Source organism: Hippocampus zosterae, unplaced genomic scaffold (genome assembly GCF_025434085.1).
Source record: "Hippocampus zosterae strain Florida unplaced genomic scaffold, ASM2543408v3 HiC_scaffold_22, whole genome shotgun sequence".
NCBI classification, from domain to species: Eukaryota; Metazoa; Chordata; class Actinopteri; order Syngnathiformes; family Syngnathidae; genus Hippocampus; species Hippocampus zosterae.
The window spans coordinates 4295320-4319842 of NW_026262818.1; the positions used below are offsets into that span (position 1 = coordinate 4295320).

At 44.6% G+C, this 24523-nt stretch overlaps 1 protein-coding gene across 2 annotated transcripts in view; it reads right to left on the reverse strand.

The window, feature by feature from the left end:
• The window catches only part of LOC127594583 (transmembrane protein 94-like), a 119204-nt gene that overhangs the window by 18941 nt on the left and 75740 nt on the right, over positions 1 to 24523 (reverse strand). For both annotated transcript variants that reach the window (XM_052056427.1, XM_052056428.1), the window contains exons 13-19: positions 20648 to 20821; positions 16921 to 17139; positions 16464 to 16776; positions 16175 to 16348; positions 7117 to 7219; positions 5040 to 5248; positions 753 to 934 (exon numbers count right to left, since the gene is read on the reverse strand). In XM_052056427.1, the coding sequence (XP_051912387.1) occupies positions 753 to 934; positions 5040 to 5248; positions 7117 to 7219; positions 16175 to 16348; positions 16464 to 16776; positions 16921 to 17139; positions 20648 to 20821 (1374 nt within the window). The remainder of the gene's footprint in view (positions 1 to 752; positions 935 to 5039; positions 5249 to 7116; positions 7220 to 16174; positions 16349 to 16463; positions 16777 to 16920; positions 17140 to 20647; positions 20822 to 24523) is intronic.

Below are 24523 nucleotides of genomic sequence, written 5' to 3' on the forward strand. Positions count from 1 at the left end.
CTTTACTGCCCAGGTCATAGTAATTCCGTTTTAAGAAAATAATTTTTTTCTGAATGTCTATATCATAGATATGTTTTATCTGATTTTTAAATGCCTTAATTTCTTGGACCACCTCCGACTGAGCATTTTATTTGTGTTGTCTCTCTAATTGCTGCAATGATTTTTTCTGTCTGGATTTCTTTTGCGAAGCCAATTTTGAAATAATTTTCCCTCTCAAAACTGCCTTGCCTGCATCCCACACCATAATTGGGGACATTGCTCCGTTATCATTTTCTGACAAAAATAGTGAGATTTCCTCTTTTATTTCCTCCCTCCTCTTTCCCTTAAGTGCATTTAAGTTAAGCCTCCATGCACAAGGACCTTTATTATATTTTACTTGCAAATCCAAATAAACTGGGCTATGATCCGATAGGTCCATTCTTCCAATTTTACATGTTTTTATTAGGCCGAGATCTTTACTGTACATGAAAAAGTAATAAATCCTTGAATAAGTATTATGTGGCGCTGAGTAAAAAGTGTAATCTCTCATAGTTGGGTTAAGCTCTCTCCATACACTTATCTTTCGCCATTTTGCCCAGAAATTTGCTTCTGGATTCTAGGATTTAGGATACCTTTCTATTCCCTTGTTCTGTACTCACAAATGATGAAATTACAATATAAATTCTGTAGGATACAACACCTGTTGACAACAAACATTCCAAGAGCTGTCAAGAAAGACCCTTAGACATGAAGTGAGCTTGAGTTCTTTTTACCTTGCTACGAAGTTCGTCCTCCATGGAAAAGTACACAAATCGAATGCATGCAGTTATCAGAGCATCAATGAGCCGGATAGTGTCCAGCCGGGCCTGGAACTGGGATGACACCATGCCCATGAAGATTTGTCCACTCAAGGCTTGCACGCCATCGTCACATTCCATTCCTTCACCTATCCCTTCTATTAAAAAAAGGGAAAATTGTATTACACAGGGTACATAATTATTCGGCATATACAGTGGTACCTCAACTTACGAATGTCTCTTCATATGAAATGTTCTAGTTACGAAATGTCTCAACAGGAGAATATTGCCTATTATTATGAAATAAATTTCATGATAAGAAAAGTAAGAATACAGTTGGCCTGCCGCTCACAGCTCCGAGTTTCCTGAATGAAACATACTTATAGCTGCTCTGCCATTACCGAGCATCATTCTGGCAACCCATTGGGTAAGAGGGACTTCTCCCGTATGTGTCTGTGTGTAGATAGAGAGATGCGTGTCCATGCAGGTGTTCCGATAGTTTTACGTAAATGTGAATCATCCAGGAAAAGTGTTCACCAGTCGCGCGATCGCTCACTATGCGATCCTTGGACCTTTGCCTTGGAGATTTGTCGAAGGATTGTTAAAAGCAAACATCGTTGGATCAGTTCCTTGCATAACGCCAGGCAAAAAAACACTTCCGAGAGAGAACATGGACTAAACAGGGCAAAAAACAGAAATGACCATAATTTAAATTCTTTATTCTCTGTTTTTTACATTACAATTCATTACAATTTATTGTGCAAAAATCTAATTGTAACATGTATTTGTTACATATTTTGATGCATATTTATGCTTTAGGAAACATTTATGTCTGAATTTGGGGGGAGCTCGCCACAAATTAGGGCATTTACATGGAAAAAGCATCTCGACTTACATTTTCGAGTTAAGAAATTTCTTCCAGAACCAATAAATTTTGTAAGTACAGGTACATCTGAAAATTCATTCAGTTGACTTGACCAATGTCAAAACAAGCAATCCACTAATTTGTTGTGTACAAGTAGTAATGCGATAAGATGATTAAACATTTTTGTGGTTTCACTGTCATAACAACTCTCTAAGGGAAGACATAACTCCAAAGTGGCCAGTAACAAAAATGAGTTTGACACTCCTGGACAGGCCTTCATGATGGAGACCACAAAATTTGTAAATTTCCACGAAACCCATTCAGGCCTGGCAAAATTTTCATTATTTTACTAGTCTATTGTGTAAGTCTTGGAAAATGCCTCATTAGTACCCCCTAAAAATAATTAACAAAGCAGCCACGTTTGTACTTTTGAACTAGATCTACGAAATTTTGCTGGTGCATATAACAGTCCAAGACTTACAAAAAGGTTTCTTGGAACCCTATGCTAAACCTAGCAGGAAGTCCGCCATTGACTTAAACATCCATTATTGCCATGACTGCAACCAAACTGCTGTAACTTGACCCACACAACACCTTCTTCACCAAGAAAACAACACTTCTTTTGAAGGCCGAAACATGCACAAAAGTCATAACATTTTGAAAACACATAAGGCCCAGCAACATCATCAATAAATTATTGGGTTAATTTGTGATATTTAAAATATAGCTCAACAATACACCACACAAATTTTTAGCGAAGCAGCTCTGGTTGTACGTGTCACTGAGATCGACAAGATTTTGGAGTTGAATTTTGGACTTTACAAGTTTTTCACGGTGAAAATAGCTCAGATTGAACGTTTCACCAAGATCGACAAAAAGTTAGAGGCATATGTAACAGCCCAAGACCGAAAGAAAAAACCCTCCAAACAAAATTCAACAAGCCTTTTTAAATTTATTTTAAACTTTTCCTCATTCTAGACCTTTTATAGAAATCATATTTTATCAAGCTACTTTTTCATTTTATGTTCTTGATTTTCGAAAAAAAAATCCAGTTTATATGTGCCAGTATCCCAACGTGCCAATACCACAACGTGGCCAGTGCTACAAGGGCCTTTCACAGCTGCTCGCAGCTCTAATTGTAGTCTTAGGTTTAGTTTAAAATTTATTGCGCTTCAGATTCAAATCAATGAATTTAAATGTAATTGTCCAATTCAGATTCATTTCTTTCAATATAATGATTTAATTAATAATTCAGTTATGTAATTCAAATCCGTTCTTTTTTTCCCCCAATGCAGTTATTCAAGTTCAGCGATTCAAATTCAAATGAATTTTTCAGATTCGGCTCCTGGTGACAAATATTTCAGGCCATATAGGTTTGTTTTACTACTGTACTTTTGTATTTTAAACTATTTGGATCTGATTACATACGGTTGAGTCAAGAGAAGGTTTATAGAGCTAAAACATATTTTCCGTCCACATACTTCACCACATAACCCGGATTCCTCATCCAAATAGAAAGGACAGATAGGTGGACCACATGCATTTTTTACAGCATGTTTATTGTTATAACAAATGGTCATTTTATTCGTGCACATTTGGTCTTAACTCCTACCTCTCAGTTGCTTTCTTATCTTTGTTCCCTTTCTTCTTCACCCCGGCACAAATATGGTGGAGAATCGTCATGAAGGTACGCATCGAGACACTATCCTTATTTCGAATACCCAAAGCAGTAACAACATATGTGGGAATTCATACAAACAGTCTATATTTTTTTTTCTCTGTCTCCTTTCTTCTTTGTACATACATTCTTGCTGCTGGAGGCTGTAAATTTCCCCAGTGTGGGACGAATAAAGGATATCTTATCTTATCTTAAAATGCCCGAAGTCCAAAGTTACCACTTTTCAGGATAGTCAAATTTACCACTTTATTTGTTGGTCAAATATGTGCTTTCAAAGTTGATCGAAGAGCTTGTAGTGTTTGCAGGTTGTTCGCTCCCCTTAATGTTACTTAATAAGTACTTATTGTGAACTGATCTTGCTACTTGTTAGTTTCGGTGCACTACTGCTGTTAATTGTTTTGTCTGACACTAATCTGAATTTCTTGTTCTTGAGTTAAAGGTGATCTTATAAATCCGCATAAAATTACATCTATTCCGGTGTTATTTCTTGCGAAATATATGTGTTGAGTGACCAACTGTAGCCTATATTTAGGGTTTGCAGTTTAACGGTTTTATCTGTAATGGTCATCTAATGCAATCAATACTTACTGTACTGTAATTAGATTTACAGAATTCATTTTAGAATTAAATGCGTGTATTGGTAATGTGGCCTACACCATTTGGATAGTTGACTGAAAATAAATAAATAAAAACATGTTCAGTAGTTGAAACCAACCAGAATTGCAGAAAATTTGACCCCGCATTTGAAGACATTTGTTGAAAGAAACCCAGCATTATAGTTGATTTGACCAAGCTTCTTGGGGACAACATGTAACATATACATGTACCGTGTCTTCCGGACTATAAGTTGCAGTTTTTTTTTCATAGTTTGGGGTGCGACTTATACTCTGGAGTGACTTATGTGTGAAATTATTAACACATGATTATGTCATTTCACATGTTATTTTCATATTAAACCACAAGAGGGCGCTCTCTGCACGTGTTGATAAATTGACGATGAGTCTGACGTAAGAGACGTAGAAGAGGAAGCATCTACGTCCCGAGTTGGGGGAGTTGTTTAAAAGTGACACAGGATGAAGATTTCATTGGATTTAGTGATTTGGAGTGAAACTGATAGCTTTGTAAACGTGTTAGCATGTTCTTTATGCTAGAGTTATCTGAATAACCCTTAATATGTTACGTCGTTACTGACATTGCCAGGCATGTAACATTAGTATACCGTACACTTATTCAGCCTGTTGTTCTCTATTTTATTTTTATTTTAAATTGCCTTTCAAGGTGACGTATGTTTTTGGTGTTGGATTTTATCAAATAAATTTCCCCCCCAAAATGCGACTTATATTCTAGTGCGACTTATGTGTTTTTTCCTTTTTAATTATAATTATGCATGTTTTGCCTAGTTGAAACAATCCAGCAATGTAACTGATTTACTCTTCATTTTAATCCCCTAAAAACCTCTTTATACTCCTGTGTACCCGTGGGCGACAAGGTCCGCATTAGAACACGTGACCGACGCATTGTGCTGCGTAGCATGTCTCAGACATGTCTGAAAAAAAACATCCAGTATGTAAAATTGGTCATATAGTTAAGACCATGAGAGTGACCGACACTCCCACTTCATGAGTTACTGGTAACTCATAATGTACTTTGCACCCCTGCTAGAACTCATCAGTTCCAACGCAACTTGCCCAACTGGTATTGGGGTGCTCAAGATACATACCGTCTGAGCTCCAACTGTTCCTGCTGGAAGGATGCTTGTTAGGGGTGGATGAGGACAGCTCCAGGCCTGAAAATAGACAGGGACCAGATGCCAACTCCACACACTTGCCATTCAACTGGCTCGACAATGAACCTTGCATGGGTTTATATGCAAAGGCTGAGCAGTAACCAGACAGACAGGCACGCTGGTAGAAGTCCAGAATCTTTTTTCTAGAAAGCAGAAATGGGACAAGATCGGATGGATAAATCAGGATTTAATGCTCTAAATTCATCTACCTGTATTTTACGTGCCTCCAAGTAATATTGGTTGGCTTAAAAATATACAACCACAGCTATTTAGTTTTTAGGAAATTGTTCTCAAAAGAATAAGTACAGGGGTAGGGAAGTACGGGTCCTCGAGAGCCATATCCTGCATGTTTTAGATCACTACTGACTCCGGTCCACCTGATTCAAACGATCAGTTCTGTAGAAGCCTGATCAATTGAATCAGGTGTGTTGGAGCCCCTCTTTTTAAAAAGGGGGACCGGAGGGTGTGTTCCAACTACAGAGGGATCACACTCCTATTCAGGGGTGCTGAAGAGGAGGGTCCGTCAGGAAGTCGAGCCTCAGATTGAGGAGGAGCAGTGTGGTTTTCGTCCCGGCCGTGGAACAGTGGACCAGCTCTACACCCTTAGCAGGAGTCCTCGAGGGTATGTGGGAATTCGCCTAACCAGTCTACATGTGTTTTGTGGACTTGGAGAAGGCGTTTGACCGTGTCCCTCGGGGAGTTCTGTGGGGGGTACTTTGAGGGTATGGGGTACCGAACCCCCTGATACGGGCTGTTCGGTCACTATACCACCGATGTCAGAGTTTGGTTCGCATTGCCGGCAGTAAGTCGGAATCGTTTCCAGTGGCGGTAGGACTCCGCCAAGTCTGCCCTTTGTCACCTTTATGGAAAGAATTTCTAGGAGCAGCCGAAGCGATGAGGGGGTCCGTTTTGGGGGCCTCAGTATTGCATCCCTGCTTTTTGCAGATGATGTGGTGCTGTTGGCTCCTTCAAACAGGGCTCTCCAACTCTCACTGGAGCGTTTCGCAGCCGAGTGTGAAGCGGTCGGGATGAAGATCCACACCTCCAAATCTGAAACCATGGTCCTCAGTCTGAAAAGGGTGGAGTGCACCCTCCGGGTCGGGGGGGAGATCTTTCCCCAAGTGGAGGAGTTTAAGTATCTTGGGGTCTTGTTCACGAGTGAGGGCAGGAGGGAGCGAGAGATCAACAGGCGGATCGGTGAAGCGTCTGCTGTGATGCGGATATGGTATCAGTCTGTCGTGGTGAAGAAGGAGCTGAGCCAAAGGGCGAAGCTCTCAATTTACCGGTCGATCTACGTTCCAACCCTCATCTATGGTCACGAGCTATGGGTCGTGACCAAAAGAACAAGATCCCGGATAAAAGCGGCCGAAATGAGTTTTCTCCGCAGGGTGTCCGGGCTCTCCCTTAGAGATAAGGTGAGAAGCTCAGTCATCCGGGAGGGGCTCAGAGTCGAGCCGCTTCTCCTCCACATCGAGAGGAGCCAGATGAGGTGGCTTGGGCATCTGATCCGATGCCTCCTGAACGCCGCCCTGATGAGGTGTTCCGGGCATGTCCCACCGGGAGGAGTCCCCGAGGAAGACCCAGGACACTCTGGAGAGACTATGTCACCCAGCTTGACTGGGAACGACTCGGGATCCTCCGGGGAGAGCTGGAAGAAGTAGCTAGGGAGAGGGAAGTCTGGGCTTCCCTGCTAAAGCTGTTGCCCCCGCGACCCGGCCCCGGATAAGCGGTAGATGATGGATGGATGGATGGATGGATGGATGGATGGGTGTTGGAGTCATTAGTCTTCTAAAACTGGCAGGATATGGCTCTCGAGGTGCCATAGTTCCCCACCCTGGAATAAGCAGGATATTAAACTAAAATGAGTACCATGTATTGATCTTTCAAAATCACCTCACCTTAAAAAGACAAACACATAAGTCAAAAAAAGCAAAAAACAAACAAAAAAAACTACACAGCTTTCTCAGTGCGCTTTTTAATACTTATACAAAGAAAAAAATTCAACGTGTACCTGTCAGAACCTAAAAGAGGGTAAATATCAGCACCATCCCAAAAGTCAGTGCTGGCCTCCAAGATGAGATCAGCTGAGCCATGTGACAACATCTGGACACTCTCTGAAAACAAAGAGGATCGAACAACATCGGCATTTGCAAATATACATAGTCAGGCAAGTCTTCTTTTTACTGAAATCTGAACAATTTTGGTGCGCGATGATGAGCCCATTGGCGGTTGAGGAGAAAGTATTGCGACAATTAATAGCATATTTTGACCACAGGTATCACATGGCATGACAGTGCTACTGTTTTCTCCCCGCTACGCATGATCTCATGGGTGCACATACTATACAGCAGCGGACCCGAACCATTTTTCATGTCAGACATTTTCAGGGACCGGCCTTTAAGGCTGGACAAATAAAATAATATGATATGACCTGTGTGAAAACTGCGTCGACCTCACAGTGCAGAGGTTTTGGGTTCGATCCCAGCTCCGACCTTCCTGTGTGCAGTTTGCATGTTCTCCCCGTGCCTGCGTGGGTTTTCTCTGGGTAATCCGACTTCCCATTCCAAAAACATGCATAGCAGGCTGATTGAACACTTGAAATTGTCCTGAGGTGTGAGTGTGAGCGTGGATGGTTGTTCGTGTCTGTGTATCCTGCTATTAGCTGGTGTTAAGGAATTTATTCCTCACTGTGATTTTCTAGCTCCTCTCTGTTGTTGAATCTGTTTAAACACTTGAAAGAATTACTGTGATTACAATCACCTTTAGTGCCCCTTGACCCTCCCCACTTTTAGGACCCGTCCAGAGGACATGTTTAACATCAAAAGAGGAACCGTTATCTCAAGTATCTGTGTTGCAGCCATCACATCAAAGCTCAGACCGAAGACAATAGGGGGTGGTGGTGGTGGAGCCTTGTGGGGATATAGCGGATCAGAAAATGGTTAGATGGATGGATGGACCTCCGTGAAAACTGGTATTTTCAAAACATAATAATAGACACGAAACATGACACGAAGAATGTCCTAACTGGCCGCAACACGTCACGTGAGTTGCTACGCATTGGAGCAGCAACAGTAAAGTCAACATTTCTCTCGTGTGAAGCTTTCCCACATTTGAAAGTAAAGAACAGAGCGAAACATGGTGGCAGCGCGTGTGTAGAAATTGGCGACGTGAAGAGGGGGCTGGACGAAACGCTAGCTCGTTAGCACGGAAGCTAACCGCAGACGTTAGCACGGAAGCTAACTGCGAAAAGTCGCTACGCAGCTGGAACCCACGACCAGAGACCAACCAACAAAACGCCAGCGAGCGTGAGGGAGCCGTAAACCCACTTGCCACGTTAGAAACACCCAGCAGCAAGCCTACTGGACACGTCACAAACTAGCATACAACCGGGTAGCAACGAGACCCGACAAAATGCCACCCAAACAGAAGCAAGACACAAAGCAGGAAGATGATTCCCTGACCCTCACTCAAGTAAATGAATTACTCCAGCAACAAAAAGAACTTCTTACGGCGCTCTTGCAACAACAACAGGAAAATTTCAAAGGATTTGTCAAGATGATAATAGACTCAACAAACTCACGACTTGACACTTTTACCAGGGAAGTCCAAGAAATAAAAACCAGCATCAACTTTACCCAAAAAGAGGTAGACGACATTAAAAAAAATCTAATCTGTCAAACTGGCCATTCCAAAGACATGCAAACAGAATTCTACAAAGTATGTGACGGCATGCTTGTATTAACAGACAAGGTGGACTACTTGGAAGGACAGTCAAGAAGAAACAACTTAGTAATTGATGGAATTGAGGAAAAACCGGGAGAAACGTGGACTGAAACAGAGGAAAAAGTTAAAAAAATCCTTAAGGAGAAACTGCTGATACAGGGGCAAATTGAGGTGGAGAGAGCTCACCGCACAGGAAGACAAGAGCCTGGAAGACCTCGACCAAGGCCAGTTGTGGTGAAATTTCCAAGATACAAGGACAGATCAAGGATCCTACAAAAAGCAAAATACTTAAAAGGCTCCAACATCTACATCAACGAAGACTTTACAGATGCTGTACGACAAAAAAGAAAAGAGCTCCTCCCAAAATTAAAAGCTGCACGTGACAGAGGGGAAACTGCCTACTTAAGACATAACAAACTTAGTGTCCACCCCCGCACCAGTACTCCAACACAACAGGCTCGAGTTCAACACCATCAAGCAGCATACTGAGAAATTTTCACCACCCGACAATAAAAATTCTGACCCTACTGAAGCAGGAAATTCACATACCAAAAAACATGGACTTCAAATCCTTTGATGACCCTTCCAACCCTTTGATGACTTCCAACCCTACTGACCACAAGACGTTTGACACTGAGAACAACTTGGACCCGGACAATAACTTTTTCAAGACCGACCGACCGCGAGGGAGCCAGCGACGACCGACCGTGAGGGAGCCACTGATGACCGCGAGGAAGCCAGCGACGACTGCAGGGAAGCCAGCGACCGTGATGAAGCCGGGAGACAACCAGCCTGCGACCACCGTGAGGGAGCCAACGACGACCGCAAGGGAGCCAGAGACGACCGAGAGGAAACCAGCGACGACTGCAGGGGAGCCAGTGACCGCGAGGGAGCCGGGAGACAGCGAGCCTGAGGCAGCCGGGAGACAACAGCCAGCGCGCGTGAGAGAGCCGGGAGGCAGCCAGCCGGCGAGCATGAGGGAGTCGGCGACGACCGCAAGGGAGCCAGCGACCACGAGGGACCCAGTGATGACGGCGAGAGAGCGAGCGACGACAGCGAGGGAACCAACGACGGCCGTGAGGGAGCCAACGACGACCACGTGGGAGCGGGAAATTCACATCCCAAAAACATGAACTTCCAACCCTTTGAAGATATTGACTATAAGCCATTCGATCCCGAGAACAATTTGGACCCAGACAATAACTTCTTTAACAACAAACAAAGGTTAACAAACTCTGACTATTACCTGGATGAACAATTCAACACTAATATAAAATTGGAAAATGCACTTTCGGTAATACACTTAAACAGTAGAAGTCTCTATAAAAACTTCACAAAAATTAAAGAATACCTGACTAAATTCAATAAATTTAAAATAATTGCCCTATCAGAAACTTGGCTTGATGAAGATAAAACAACTGAAATGGAAATAGAAGGTTATGAAATGTTTGCAACTAATAGAGAAAACAAAAAAGGAGGGGGGGGTTGCAATATATGTAGACAAAGCACTTAAATGCAGTAAAATCGAGAGATTGACAAAAACAATAGAAAACCTAATGGAATGTCTAACCATTGAAATACACAATAAAAAGGCATCAAATATCATCATAAGCTGCATCTATAGGACACCAGGAACATGTATTGACACATCCAATAAAAAACTAACAGATATGCTCAGTTACTACAACGATAAGAAAACACGAATAATATGTGGTGACTTTAACATTGACTTATTAAACCCAAATAGACACAAAAAAAAACCAACTGACTTCATAAATACTATGTACAGCAATAGCTTTTTCCCAGTAATCCTGAAACCTAGCAGAATAACAGTTGACACGGCCACATTGAAAGATAACATATTTATAAATAAGATTGATTATAAAATGGAAAGTGGACTTCTCATTAATGACATAAGTGACCATCTACCTGTTTTTGCAGTTTTTCATAATTATTTCGATAGAAAAGCTAAATCAACAACTCGTATAACAGAAATAAGACTAAGGACCCAACGTTCCATCGATGCCTTTAAGCAAGACCTAGAAAAACAAAACTGGACCGAGGTCTACTCAAACGAAGACCCAAATACAGCGTTTGAAGTATTTCAGTCTACCATAATCTCCTTATATGATAAACATTTTCCATTAACTAAAGTCTCCAAAAAGTATTAAGACCCAAGTAAGCCATGGATAACGAAAGGCATAGAAAACGCATGTAAAAAGAAAAACAATTTATATAAATTGTTTTTAAAATTCAGAACTGAAGAAGCAGAAAAAAATATAAGACCTATAAAAATAAACTAGTAAATATTATAAGAACCAGTAAAAGAGATCATTATTTTTCACTATTAGAGCAGAATAAAGGTAACACACAAGAAATATGGAAAATACTTAACCAAGTAATCAGAAATGGTCCTAAAAAATTTGATTGTCCAGAGTATTTTATCAAAGGTAAAAATACTATTTTGGAAAAAACTGCAGAAATAGCAACTGAATTTAATGAGTATTTTGTCAACATCGGCAGTAACCTAGCAAAACAAATTCCTGATCCAACAAACCTGCTTGAAATAGATAGATACGTAGAAAAAAACCTCCTCCACGATGTTCCTTACTGCTGTAAAACAAGGAGAAGTATCAAATATTATAAAAACTTAAAAATAAAAAGTCAACTGATTGCTTTAATATTGATATGACAATATATGTCATCTTATATATAAATGATATCTGCAAGGTCTCAAAACTATTTAAATGTTTCCTATTTGCTGATGATACAACTTTCTACTGTTCTGGAATAAATCTGAAACAGCTCCTGATAACCGTAGAAAACAAATTAAAAAACTGGTTCGACAGAAATAAATTTTCACTTAATCTGAAAAAATCGAAGTTAATTGTTTTTGGCACAAGACCAATCAAACACCAAGCTAAAATTATGGTAAACTCAATTGAAATAGAAAGAGCGTATGAAACCAAGTTTCTCGGATTAGTAATAGACTCAAAACTATGTTGGAAACCACATATCGATAACGTAAAAAGAAAAATAGCCAAGACCGTAGGGATCCTCTACAAAACCAAGGAAGTGCTAAATAAGAGATCTTTGTACACATTATACACTTCATTATTATTACCATATATGACCTACTGTGTGGAAATATGGGGAAATGACTGCAAAACAAACACACTCCCTATTCTCAAACTACAAAAAAAGCAATTCGAATTATTAATAGATCAAAATATACGGAACCCACAAATCCACTATTTATCAAATTAAATACGATGAAATTTTATGACCTGGTTGACTTTAAAATCGCCCAATTAATGTACAAAGCACACAATAACCTGCTCTGCCAAAACATTCAGAAGTTTTTCGAAATTCGAGTAAGCAACTATGAATTAAGAGGTACCAACTTATTCAAAAAACTCAAAACAAGAACAAACATTAAGCAAAGAAGTGTATCTAGCAAAGGTGTAAATCTGTGGAATAATCTCGAAACGGACCTAAAAATGAGTAAATCGCTTGCTGAGTTCAAAAACAAATTCAAAAAAATAGTACAAACAACCTACATCAATCAGAGTAAAAATGATAAATTCTAAACATTAAATATAATGATAAATCAGAACTAAGTAGATAAATAAAGAAAGGTATTGAAATAACCATTATGAATACTAGAGAAAATTGACACAAGAGTGCCAGGGTGAGGATGTATATAATCCCGATACAAACCAAAAGTTGTAAAAATATCACGGTTAAGGGTAAAGTATGAGCCTTAAAAACACTCTCTGGTTGCTATAGTAATATTAAATGTGCCTTCAAAATGAGATACAACGCAGATACAAAGTGCATGAAAAATACGACTCACCATCGCCGCATATTATGCAGAGTGGGCTCAGTGTGTGGGAATCTCCCGTTGAGATAAATCCGTATTGTACGTCGGACTCCTGATACTGTCTATTAAATGTAGCCTTCTTTTTCTTGCAAGTCGTATCTCCTGGCTGTACCTTTTCCCCTTCCCAAAGAAACTTTCCAAAGACGTTTGGGTCGGGTGCAATGTGAGCTGGGCGGCAGCCAAAGGCGGGGACCCTGGCGGTCCGATCCTCGGCTGCAGAAGCTTGCTCTTGGGACATGGAATGTCACCTCTCTGGCAGGGAAGGAGCCCGAGCTGGTGTGTGAGGCAGAGAATTTCCGACTGGATATAGTCGGACTTGCCTCCACACACAGCCTGGGTTCTGGTACCAGTTCTCTCGAGAGGGGTTGGACTCTCTTCCACTCTGGAGTTGCTCATGGTGAGAGGCGCAGAGCAGGTGTGGGCATACTCATCGCCCCCCGGCTCAGTGCCTGTACATTGGAGTTCACACCGGTAGACGAGAGGGTTGCCTCCCTCCGCCTTCGGGTGGGTGGACGGGTCCTGACTGTTGTTTGTGCATATGCACCAAACAGCAGCTCAGCATACCCACCCTTTTTGGAGTCCCTGGAGGGTGTGCTGGAGAGTACTCCTGCTGGGGACTCCCTTGTTCTGCTGGGGGACTTCAATGCTCACGTGGGCAATGACAGTGAGACCTGGAGGGGCGTGATTGGGAGGAACGCCCCCCCCGATCAGAACCCGAGTGGTGTTTTGTTATTGGACTTCTGTGATCGTCACGGATTGTCCATAACGAACACCTTGTTCAAACATAAGAGTGTCCATATGTGCACTTGGCACCAGGACACCCTAGGCCGCAGTTCGATGATCGACTTTGTAGTTGTATCATCGGATTTGCGGCCGCATGTTCTGGACACTCGGGTGAAGAGAGGGGCGGAGCTGTCAACTGATCACCACCTGGTGGTGAGTAGGCTCCGATGGTGGGGGAAGATGCCGGTCCGTCCTGGCAGACCCAAACGTATTGTGAGGGTTTGTTGGGAGCGTCTGGCGGAATCCCCTGTCAGAAGGAGTTTCAACTCCCACCTTCGACAGAGCTTTTTCCATGTTCCGGGGGAGGCAGGGGACATTGAGCCCGAGTGGACCATGTTCCGTGCCTCTATTGTTGAGGCGGCCAATCTGAGTTGTGGCCGTAAGGTGGTTGGTGCCTGTCGTGGCGGCAACCCCCGTACTCGCTGGTGGACACCAGCAGTAAGGGATGCCGTCAAGCTGAAGAAGGAGTCCTATCGAGCCTTTATGGCCTGTGGGACCCCAGAGGCAGCTGACGGGTATCGATTGGCCAAGCGGGCCGCGGCTTCGGTGGTCGCCGAGGCAAAAACCCGAGCGTGGGAAGAGTTCGGTGAGGCCATGGAAGCCGACTTCCGGACGGCTTCCGAGGAAATTCTGGTCCACCATCCGACGTCTCAGGAGGGGGAAGCAGTGCACCACTAACACTGTGTACAGTGGGGATGGGGCGCTGCTGACTTCGACTCGGGACGTTGTGAACCGGTGGGCAGAGTACTTCGAAGACCTCCTCAACTCCACCAACACGCCTTCCTTGGAGGAAGCAGAGCCTTGGGACTCTGAGGTGGGCTCTCCTATCTCTGTGGTTGAAGTCACCGATGTGGTTAAAAAGCTCCTCGGGGGCAAGGCCCCGGGGGTGGATGAGATCCGCCCGGAGTTCCTCAGGGCTCTGGATGTTGTGGGGCTGTCCTGGTTGACACGCCTCTGCAACATCGCGTGGACAACAGGGAGAGTGCCTCTGGATTGGCAGACCGGGGTGGTAGTCCCTCTTTTTAAAAAGGGGGACCGGAGGGTGTGTTCCAACTACAGAGGGATCACACTCCTCAGCCTCCCTGGTAAGGTCTATTCAGGGGTGCTGGAGAGGAGGGTCCGTCAGGAAGTCGAGCCTCAGATTGAGGAGGAGCAGTGTGGTTTTCGTCCCGGCCGTGGAACAGTGGACCAGCTCTACACCCTTAGCAGGGTCCTTGAGGGTATGTGGGAATTCGCCCAACCAGTCTACATGTGTTTTGTGGACTTGGAGAAGGCGTTTGACCGTGTCCCTCGGGGAGTTCTGTGGGGGGTGCTTCGTGGGTATGGGGTACCGAACCCCCTGATACGGGCTGTTCGGTCACTATACCACCGATGTCAGAGTTTGGTTCGCATTGCCGGCAGTAAGTCGGAATCGTTTCCAGTGGAGGTAGGACTCCGCCAAGGCTGCCCTTTGTCGCTGATTCTGTTCATAACTTTTATGGACAGAATTTCTAGGCGCAGCCGAAGCGTTGAGGGGGTCCGTTTTGGGGGCCTCAGTATTGCATCCCTGCTTTTTGCAGATGATGTGGTGCTGTTGTCTCCTTCAAACGGGGCTCTCCAACTCTCACTGGAGCGTTTCGCAGCCGAGTGTGAAGCGGTTGGGATGAAAATCAGCACCTCCAAATCTGAAACCATGGTCCTCAGTCGGAAAAGGGTGGAGTGCCCCCTCCGGGTCGGGGAGGAGATCTTACCCCAAGTGGAGGAGTTCAAGTATCTTGGGGTCTTGTTCACGAGTGGGGGTAGGAGGGAGCGGGAGATCGACAGGCGAATCGGTGCAGCGTCTGCTGTGATGCGGACGTTGTATCGGTCTGTCGTGGTGAAGAAGGAGCTGAGCCAAAAGGCGAAGCTCTCAATTTACCGGTCGATCTACGTCCCAACCCTCACCTATGGTCACGAGCTATGGGTCGTGACCGAAAGAACGAGATCCCGGATACAAGCGGCTGAAATGAGTTTTCTCCGCAGGGTGTCCGGGCTCTCCCTTAGAGATAAGGTGAGAAGCTCAGTCATCCGGGAGAGGCTCAGAGTCGAGCCGCTTCTCCTCCACATCGAGAGGAGCCAGATGAGGTGGCTTGGGCATCTGATTCGGATGCCTCCTAAGCGCCTCCCCGGTGAGGTGTTCCGGTCATGTCCCACCGGGAGGAGACCCCGAGGAAGACCCAGGACACGCTGGAGAGACTATGTCACCCAGCTTGCCTGGGAACGACTCGGGATCCCCCGGGGAGAGCTGGAAGAAGTAGCTAGGGAGAGGGAAGTCTGGGCTTCCCTGCTAAAGCTGTTGCCCCCGCGACCCGGCCCCGGATAAGCGGTGGATGATGGATGGATGGATGGATGGTTTCTTTTTTACTAATTTTGCTCGCTCCTGGGTTTCATTTTAGCTGTAACCTATCACATAACCAAGAAGGGTGCCTTGACCCGCGTCATGAGTGACATACAGGCGGATGTAACAGAGAAGCCGCTAATTTTTCAAAATAAAACATCTTTCAGATTCCGAAATGTATGAAACGAAGGAATGTAAGTTCTTTCTTCTTTTTGTGCGGCCTGGTACCAAATGACCTGTTAATGGCCTGCGGCGCGCGGGTTGGGGACCTCTGCTGTACAGTATTCATAATCTGATTGAAAGCTGTCAAAAAGAAGCACTCACCTGAGGAAGAGTCTCGTACAAAAAGAGATATCAGGTGGGAGATAGGGGGCTGACGTTTGGTGATGTAATGCAAACGGCGCGAAGGCACATCTTTTGTAAGTTCGCTAGTCGGCAATTGGTAAAGAGCCAAGTGGCTCTCCTGTTCAAACATCTCCCTTGCACCAGGAGTGAAACCTGACACACACAAAACAGTGTACATATAGTATTATGCCAAAATTTGACATTTTTTGTTCAGATGTATGGATTTTCAAAGCAGATTCAAAGTTGGGGAGGGGGGGGGATTGTTTACCTATGAGCCTGGAAAGCTCACAGAGCCCCCAAGGAACACAAACGGGTTGCATACTGCCATGGCTCTCTTGCAGTGCCAAGTTAGACAAATGATCTGAGAAGCAGCAGAGCTGTTGAGTGACATTATTGTTGCAGAGGTTGAGCATGATGTTGAGGCCGAGCGGCTTCAGCGAAGGCAAGTGACACTGCCACGATAGGTCATCAAACTGAATGCTTGCTGGATTTTGCTGGTCTTGAGAAAGACTCAACATCTCCAGGTGGTAGTCACACACATAATCGTCTGCCTCAGTTTCTTGGCAATCCAAAAGAAATTCCTGGAGAAGGTGAAACAGAAGGCACATATACACTATGACCATGATGATGACTAATTAGGTGTTTGAGTGCCACAATATATTTTAGCTAACCATCTTGAATATATATAAAACAGTAGAGTTTTAGTTTTGATTTTAAAATTTCACCTGGGTTTGGTCCTCGGCTCCCTCTGTATGACGACTGAAGCTCACATTAGACCCAGAGTTGTGTTTGATCCGACTATTTACAGGTTGGCAGGAACGCTCGTACATTAGTGTGTCTGTTGAATGAGCCATATCATATGGCGTCTCTCTGGGCTCAGATATTTCCCCAATTTGGGTGGTGGGGTCCTCCGGTAAACAAAGGAGAGCATCCACCTCTTGGTTCTGTTCAGCAGTTAAACACAGGAATAAATTCAACCTTTTCAACAATCACAGGAAGTATCACGCCTACTTAATTTATCATTGTTTTTTTGGGGGGAAAAATGTTTATTATTAGGGCAGGAGGATAGAAACCACTGAATATTTTCTTCTCCCTATACACTTAACTTGCAGCTTATGTTCCAAACAACACTGCACAATTTCCCTGGAACTCATTACGCTGATACACTCACAGATCATATGACACAGCTAATGGCTAACAAAATGGAGGAATCGGATGAAACCATGTTGCGTGGAGTGATGGAAGGAAAATCTGATTCAGAACTACTAGATGCAAGCCTTGACAAAAATGTGGTTTTGTGGAAATTGTGAGAAGAGGAATTTGCATTCTACCTAAATGCTTCACCCATAGCCCGTCCAGCATATTTTTGAGGATGCTCAAGCACTCCTAAAGATATATAGCATTCCTGAAAAATCTTTGTGTGTGTATATATATATATTCTAAACTGCATGTTGTTTATAAGAAACTAGAAAGTTGTGAAAAACACACAAGTACATGATACAATACACCCCTTCTGCTTCAAAAAAATGGTTTGATCCACTTCACCCCTCCCACCTCTGCTTTAGACGTCCAAGTGCCAAGCACCCGCCATGCCAACACATTATCATCCTTACTAGGTTGCTTTCCGTTTGCTGCATTTACCATTTGAACAAGTTGCTAGGTAGGTTGCTAACTTTTTTTGTTTGTTTTTTTGTTTGTTTTCGAGCTAGGAACAACTACAGGTGTTGGAACAGCAGATCTACCACTTTTTAATGTGATGCCCTTTGCCACTTTTTGATTGGAATGAGATAAACATGCATATTTGATGTGCATGTGTTAATAATCGAGGCAATCGTGCTACCGTTGTCGAGAAAACTGAACTGTGTATGTGTGTGTGAGTGTGTATGTGTGTGTATGTGCGTGTATGTGCGTGTGTGCAAAGACAGATGCCTCATGAATAGCGTATTGGCCTGAATATAAGACGGTATTTTTTTGCATTGAAACAAGACTGAAAAAGTGGGGGTTGTCTTATATTCGGAGTCTAGACATTATACCCATTCATGACGCTAGACGGCGCCAGATATCATTGAAGCGAATGCTGAACTTGACTCCCCAGGCCAAAGTGAACCCCTGTCCCTAAGAATAAAAATAAAAATAGCGATAGCACGAAGGAGAAAAATAAAAAACAGTAAGAAAGAAAAGAGAAGAACATAATAGAAGAGATAACAGAAAATGGAGAAACGTAGCAACAATCTGGAGAAAAGTGTGTTCGAAGATCGGCCAGGTTAACCGGCAGCTGAGGAGAAGCTATGATGTAATTTACATTTCAAAAACTAGAAGCCATTCATTTATGAATGTGATTGCACTTCAGTTTACATAATTAAATGTTCAGATATTAAGATTTGAATGAGGCAAAACAACATGTTTTTTCTCTCAAATATATTATTATAATCATTTGTTTCAGATGTACTGTAATTATTTTCTGTATAAAAAATAATTTGGTGTTTAATTTTGGTGTTTTCAAACTTGAGGCTTGAAAAAGAGGGGGTCATCTTATAATCAGGGCCATCTTATATTTGGGCCTACACGGTATATGAATGCTTTTTTTGCAAAAAAATTGCCAAGTTAAGGTGAGAGTAGGCCTATAAGTTTAGTATAAATGTTCTGTCCTTGGGAGCATCTGGTGGAATCCCCTGTCAGAAGGAGTTTAAACTCCAACCTCTGGCAGAGCTTTTCTCACGTCCTGAGGGAGGCAGGGGACATTGAGTCCGAGTGGACCATGTTCCATGCTTCTATTGTTGATGCGGCCAACTTGAGTTGTGGCCGTAAGGTGGTTGGTGCCTGTCGTGGCGGCAACCCCCTTACGTGCTAGTGGACACCGGCAATAAGGCATGCTGTCAAGCTGAAGAAGGAGTCTTATCGGGCCTTTATGGCCTGTAGGAGCCCAGAGGCAGCTGATGGGTATCGACTGGCTAAGCGGAACGTAGTTTCAACGGTCGCCAAGGCAAAAACTCGGGTGTGGGAAGAGTTCGGTGAGGCACCGTCCGACGTCCCTCTCTCTGGAATGACCACTCACTGAACATTCGTCAAGCCCCCTCGGTGCCCATCTTTAAAACGCGCCTTTTCTTCAGCATGACTCAGATTTGATCTTAAGTTTTACTGTTTGGTGCTTCTACCATCTTTGTTGCTGATTTATTGCTTTACTGTTGAATGTTAGTTGCTCCATGTACAGCACTTTGTATGCAGCAATGGCTGTTTGAAAGTGCTCTATAAATACAGTTGAGTTGAGAGTTGAGTTGAGTCTCAGGAAAGGGAAGCAGTACACCATTAACACTGTGTACATTGGCAATGGGGCGCTCAACTCGGGACGTTGTGATTCGGGGGACAGAATACTTCGAAGACCTCCTCAACTCCACAAACAGTCCCTCCTGAGAGGAAGCAGAGTCTGGGGACTCGAGGTGGGCTCTACTATCTCTTGAGGTCACCAGTGCGGTTAAAAAGCTCCTCAGTGGCAAAGCCCCAGGTGTGGATCAGATCCGCCCGGAATTCCTCAAGGTTTTGTATGTTGTCGGGCTGTCTTGTTTGACACGCCTCTGCAAAATCGTGTTGTCATCGGGGAGAGTGCCTCTGGATTGCCAGACCGGGGTAGTGGTCCTTCTTTTTAAAAAGGGGGACCGGAGGGTATGTTCTGACTCCAGAGGTTTCCAATGCTTTGTAATGGTGTTCTTTTTTTGGGGTATTATTTTAATTTTTTTATCACCAACGTTTAAGATTACAAATTCCATCACATCAGTGAAACATGCCACAAAGTGCACTTGCTGTTTTGCCACATGAGGCTGAAAGCTTTTTAAACAATGCCTGCAAGTTTTAAGGCATACAGTTAGGCATACACTTCTGTACTGTCATACTGTATAAAGCCACTTGTTGATTCTCATGCATGCAGAAGACCTCTGCAGGTGCCTTATGAAAGCCCTTCGTAAAGGTAAACTGATATTCGTAAGGTACACTAACTTTACCTTCATGGTAAGGAAGCCATGTCAGATTAAAGTACCGGTAAGTAAAATTAACCCAATTGGTCTTTTGAAAAAGGTACGCGTGACAATGATGACGCAACAGTGCGTCTGAAATGCTCCTATACTTTCAACATGCCTTTTTTGACACATTCTCTTCCCGCTTGGTCAATCACACATGCCAAATAAACTTTTGAATGTATGGACAAAGTGAAGAAGAAAATGCAAAATGCCAGTCGAGCTCAGGTTAAAATGTTTTTCATTCATTTGCTGTGCGCAATTGAGCATGCACAAAGCCTTAGAGGTAGAACAATTGTTATGATGGATTATTCATAAAGATTGACATGCGCTTGTGTTTAGGGTAGGGGTCTGGGTTCAAAAACATGTTTTTGCCCTGGGGTTTATAACCATGATGTTCCACCTCTGGACGGTCGTGTTCATCTCTCGGTCATTCGGAAAGTACCTTATCCCTGTCTTCATCTGTCTCCACTTTGCAGTAGGAGTTCACTGACAGGCCATCCATTAGATCCTCCTGGCTGGTTTGAGGTGGCTCCACTCTTCCACTGAAGAACAGTACAGTCTCAGGGCTTGGATTCGGCCATGACAGTATTCCCTGTTTATCCACACAGCACAATACCTGCACACAGACATGTCAGCAAAAAAAAGTATGTGAACCGTTTGAAATTACTTTACCTTTATTTCTGCATGAAATGGTCAGAACGTGATCTTTAATTGTATTAAACGGGTGCTCAAATTCCAGTAAAATGATATCAAATACAGAGTGAGGGATGAAGCAAATCACAGGGCCCAAAATTAAGGACTATCAACATCAAGAGGCACTCAGGAGTCAATCTGGTGTCCGATGGTTGAGTTGTTACTTTGGCTACTAATTGCTAACTTGATTGACTGTTCAATAGTTGTAAACAAGTCAAGGAAGTCATGAGATACGCCAAATTCCTTGCTCCTCATTCTTGGCGAAGAATCAAAATTTTCACTTGAAACATTTCGCCTGCTCATGACTGCGGCAACTGCGTTGACTATACAGTGAAACCTCGGTTTTCGAACGTCTCTTTTCTCGACCAAATTTATTTTCGAACAAAAAATTCGAGTTTTTTATGCCTCGGATGACGACCGAATTTCCATCCATTCATCCATCCATTTTCTGAACCGCTTAATCCTCACTAGGGTCACGGGGGGTGCTGGAGCCTATCCCAGCCGTCTTCGGGCAGTAGGCGGGGGACACCCTGGATCAGTTGCCAGCCAATCGCAGGGCACACAGAGACGAACAACCATCCACGCTCACAATCACACCTAGGGACAATTTAGAGCGTCCAATTAGCCTCCCATGCATGTTTTTGGAATGTGGGAGGAAACCGGAGCACCCGGAGAAAACCCACGCAGGCCCGGGGAGAACATGCAAACTCCACACAGGGAGGCCGGAGCTGGAATCGAACTCGGTACCTCTGCACTGTGAAGCCGACGTGCTAACCACTGGACTACCGGGCCGACCGAATTTCAGTTCTAGAAAAAACTGAGCGCACTTGAATGCATCACTTGACTCCTCTCGCCTTCCTTACACGAGGAAGTGATGCTTCCTCGAGTAGACGAGGAAGTGACGCTTCCTCGTGTAGCGTGCCATTGTAAACAGACGTGTTCAATAAAGCTTTTTTTTTTATGAGTCGTTTCAGTTTTCGAACAAATCAGTTTTCGAACAGCCTTTGAGGTGGATGTCTGAAAGTACTTTTATGATGCCTGTCCTCCTTGATGCCTCTCACTTCGTGCACCGGTATGTTGAAATCTCAGTCCTTTCTCGTATCAGTGGTTGGACGTGATGTCTGTTTGACTTTTTATTCCTCTTCGGTCAAATGCAACAGACAAAAAATGTTTTCATTTTGCGTTCGCTTTCTGTGCAATGTGAAAGGCATGACAGGGCCATAATCCATAGCTGTTAATGTTAGTTCGACTGGTTCGCATGTGTGCCTCGCAGTGAAGAGGTGCAGGGTTCGATTTCAGGCTCCAAACTTCCTTTGTGGAGTTGGCATGTACTCAAATTGTCCTCAGGCGTGTTTGTGAGCATGAATGGTTGTTTGTTTACTGGGTTGGAAAGCTGACAGAGGACAGAGTCCCAGTGCAGTTGCACAAAAAGCTTGCCACTACACACACACACACACACACACACACACACACACACACACACACACACACACACACACACACACACACACACACAGTCTAACTGCACTACAACGTACCTGGAGGGAGATAAAAAAATCGCTAAGTCATAATGGTCGTCCTTTCTCCAGTTCAGGATGTGTCGGGCCCCAAAGCCATTTATGTTCATGTTTCAATATGTTGGCCTTGACCTCCGCCATGATTTCTTTGCCATTACGGATGACCGTCAAAATTAATTGATTTTGATAAATTAATTAATTAATTGATTTAATTGATTTTGCCAGTTAATAGTCTCGGCCAGAAGTTCAATAATGTGCGAGTTGATCAGTAGCGTTTTTAAGCAACGGAGGGGAATTCTGCATTGTACGTTTTGTATAAGCAATGACGCGGTGGCTGTTGTCACAAAGGCTTTTTCACTATTTTGTGGGAAAAATCTGGTCATTCTAAGGAAGTTCACATGATAAAGGTGTTCATTGTCAGCAAATTTGACAAATGGAAAATGAAATACGTGAGAGGGGCCAAAGGGGTCGGGTGCAATGTGAGCTGGGCGGCAGCCAAAGGCGGGGACCCTGGCGGTCCGATCCTCGGCTGCAGAAGCTAGCTCTTGGGACATGGAATGTCACCTCTCTGGCAGGGAAGGAGCCCGAGCTGGTGTGTGAGGCAGAGAATTTCCGACTGGATATAGTCGGACTTGCCTCCACACACAGCCTGGGTTCTGGTACCAGTTCTCTCGAGAGGGGTTGGACTCTCTTCCACTCTGGAGTTCCTCACGGTGAGAGGCGCAGAGCAGGTGTGGGCATACTCATTGCCCCCCGGCTCAGTGCCTGTACATTGGGGTTCACACCGGTAGACGAGAGGGTTGCCTCCCTCCGCCTTCGAGTGGGTGGACGGGTCCTGACTGTTGTTTGTGCATATGCACCAAACAGCAGCTCAGCATACCCACCCTTTTTGGAGTCCTTGGAGGGTGTGCTGGAGAGTACTCCGGCTGGGGACTCCCTTGTTCTGCTGGGGGACTTCAATGCTCACGTGGGCAATGACAGTGAGACCTGGAGGGGCGTGATTGGGAGGAACGGCCCCCCCGATCAGAACCCGAGTGGTGTTTTGTTATTGGACTTCTGTGCTCGTCACGGATTGTCCATAACGAACACCTTGTTCAAGCATAAGGGTGTCCATATGTACACTTGGCAACAGGACACCCTAGGCCGCAATTCGATGATCGACTTTGTAGTTGTAGCATCGGATTTGCGGCCTCATGTTCTGGACACTCGGGTGAAGAGAGGGGCGGAGCTGTCAACTGATCACCACTTGGTGGTGAGTAGGCTCCGATGGTGGGGGAAGATGCCGGTCCGTCCTGGCAGACCCAAACGTATAGTGAGGGTTTGTTGTGAGCGTCTGGCGGAATCCCCTGTCAGAAGGAGTTTCAACTCCCACCTCCGACAGAGCTTTTCCCATGTTCCGGGGGAGGCGGGGGACATTGAGCCCGAGTGGACCATGTTCCGTGCCTCTATTGTTGAGGCGGCCAATCTGAGTTGTGGCCGTAAGGTGGTTGGGGCCTGTTGTGGCGGCAACCCCCGTACTCGCTGGTGGACACCAGCAGTAAGGGATGCCGTCAAGCTGAAGAAGGAGTCCTATCGAGCCTTTATGGCCTGTGGGACCCCAGAGGCAGCTGACGGGTATCAGAGGCAGGACCGCGGCTTCGGTGGTCGCCGAGGCAAAAACCCGAGCGTGGGAAGATTTCGATGAGGCCATGGAAGCCGACTTCCGGACGGCTTCGAGGAAATTCTGGTCCACCATCCGACGTCTCAGGAGGGGGAAGCAGTGCACCACTAACACTGTGTACAGCGGGGATGGGGCGCTGCTGACTTCGACTCGGGACGTTGTGAACCGGTGGGCAGAGTACTTCGAAGACCTCCTCAACTCCACCAACACGCCTTCCTTGGAGGAAGCAGAGCCTGAGGACTCTGAGGTGGGCTCTCCTATCTCTGTGGTTGAAGTCACCGATGTGGTTAAAAAGCTCCTCTGTGGCAAGGCCCCAGGGGTGGATGAGATCCGCCCGGAGTTCCTCAAGGTTCTGGATGTTGTGGGGCTGTCCTGGTTGACACGCCTCTGCAACATCGCGTGGTCAACGGGGAGAGTGCCTCTGGATTGGCAGACCGGGGTGGTAGTC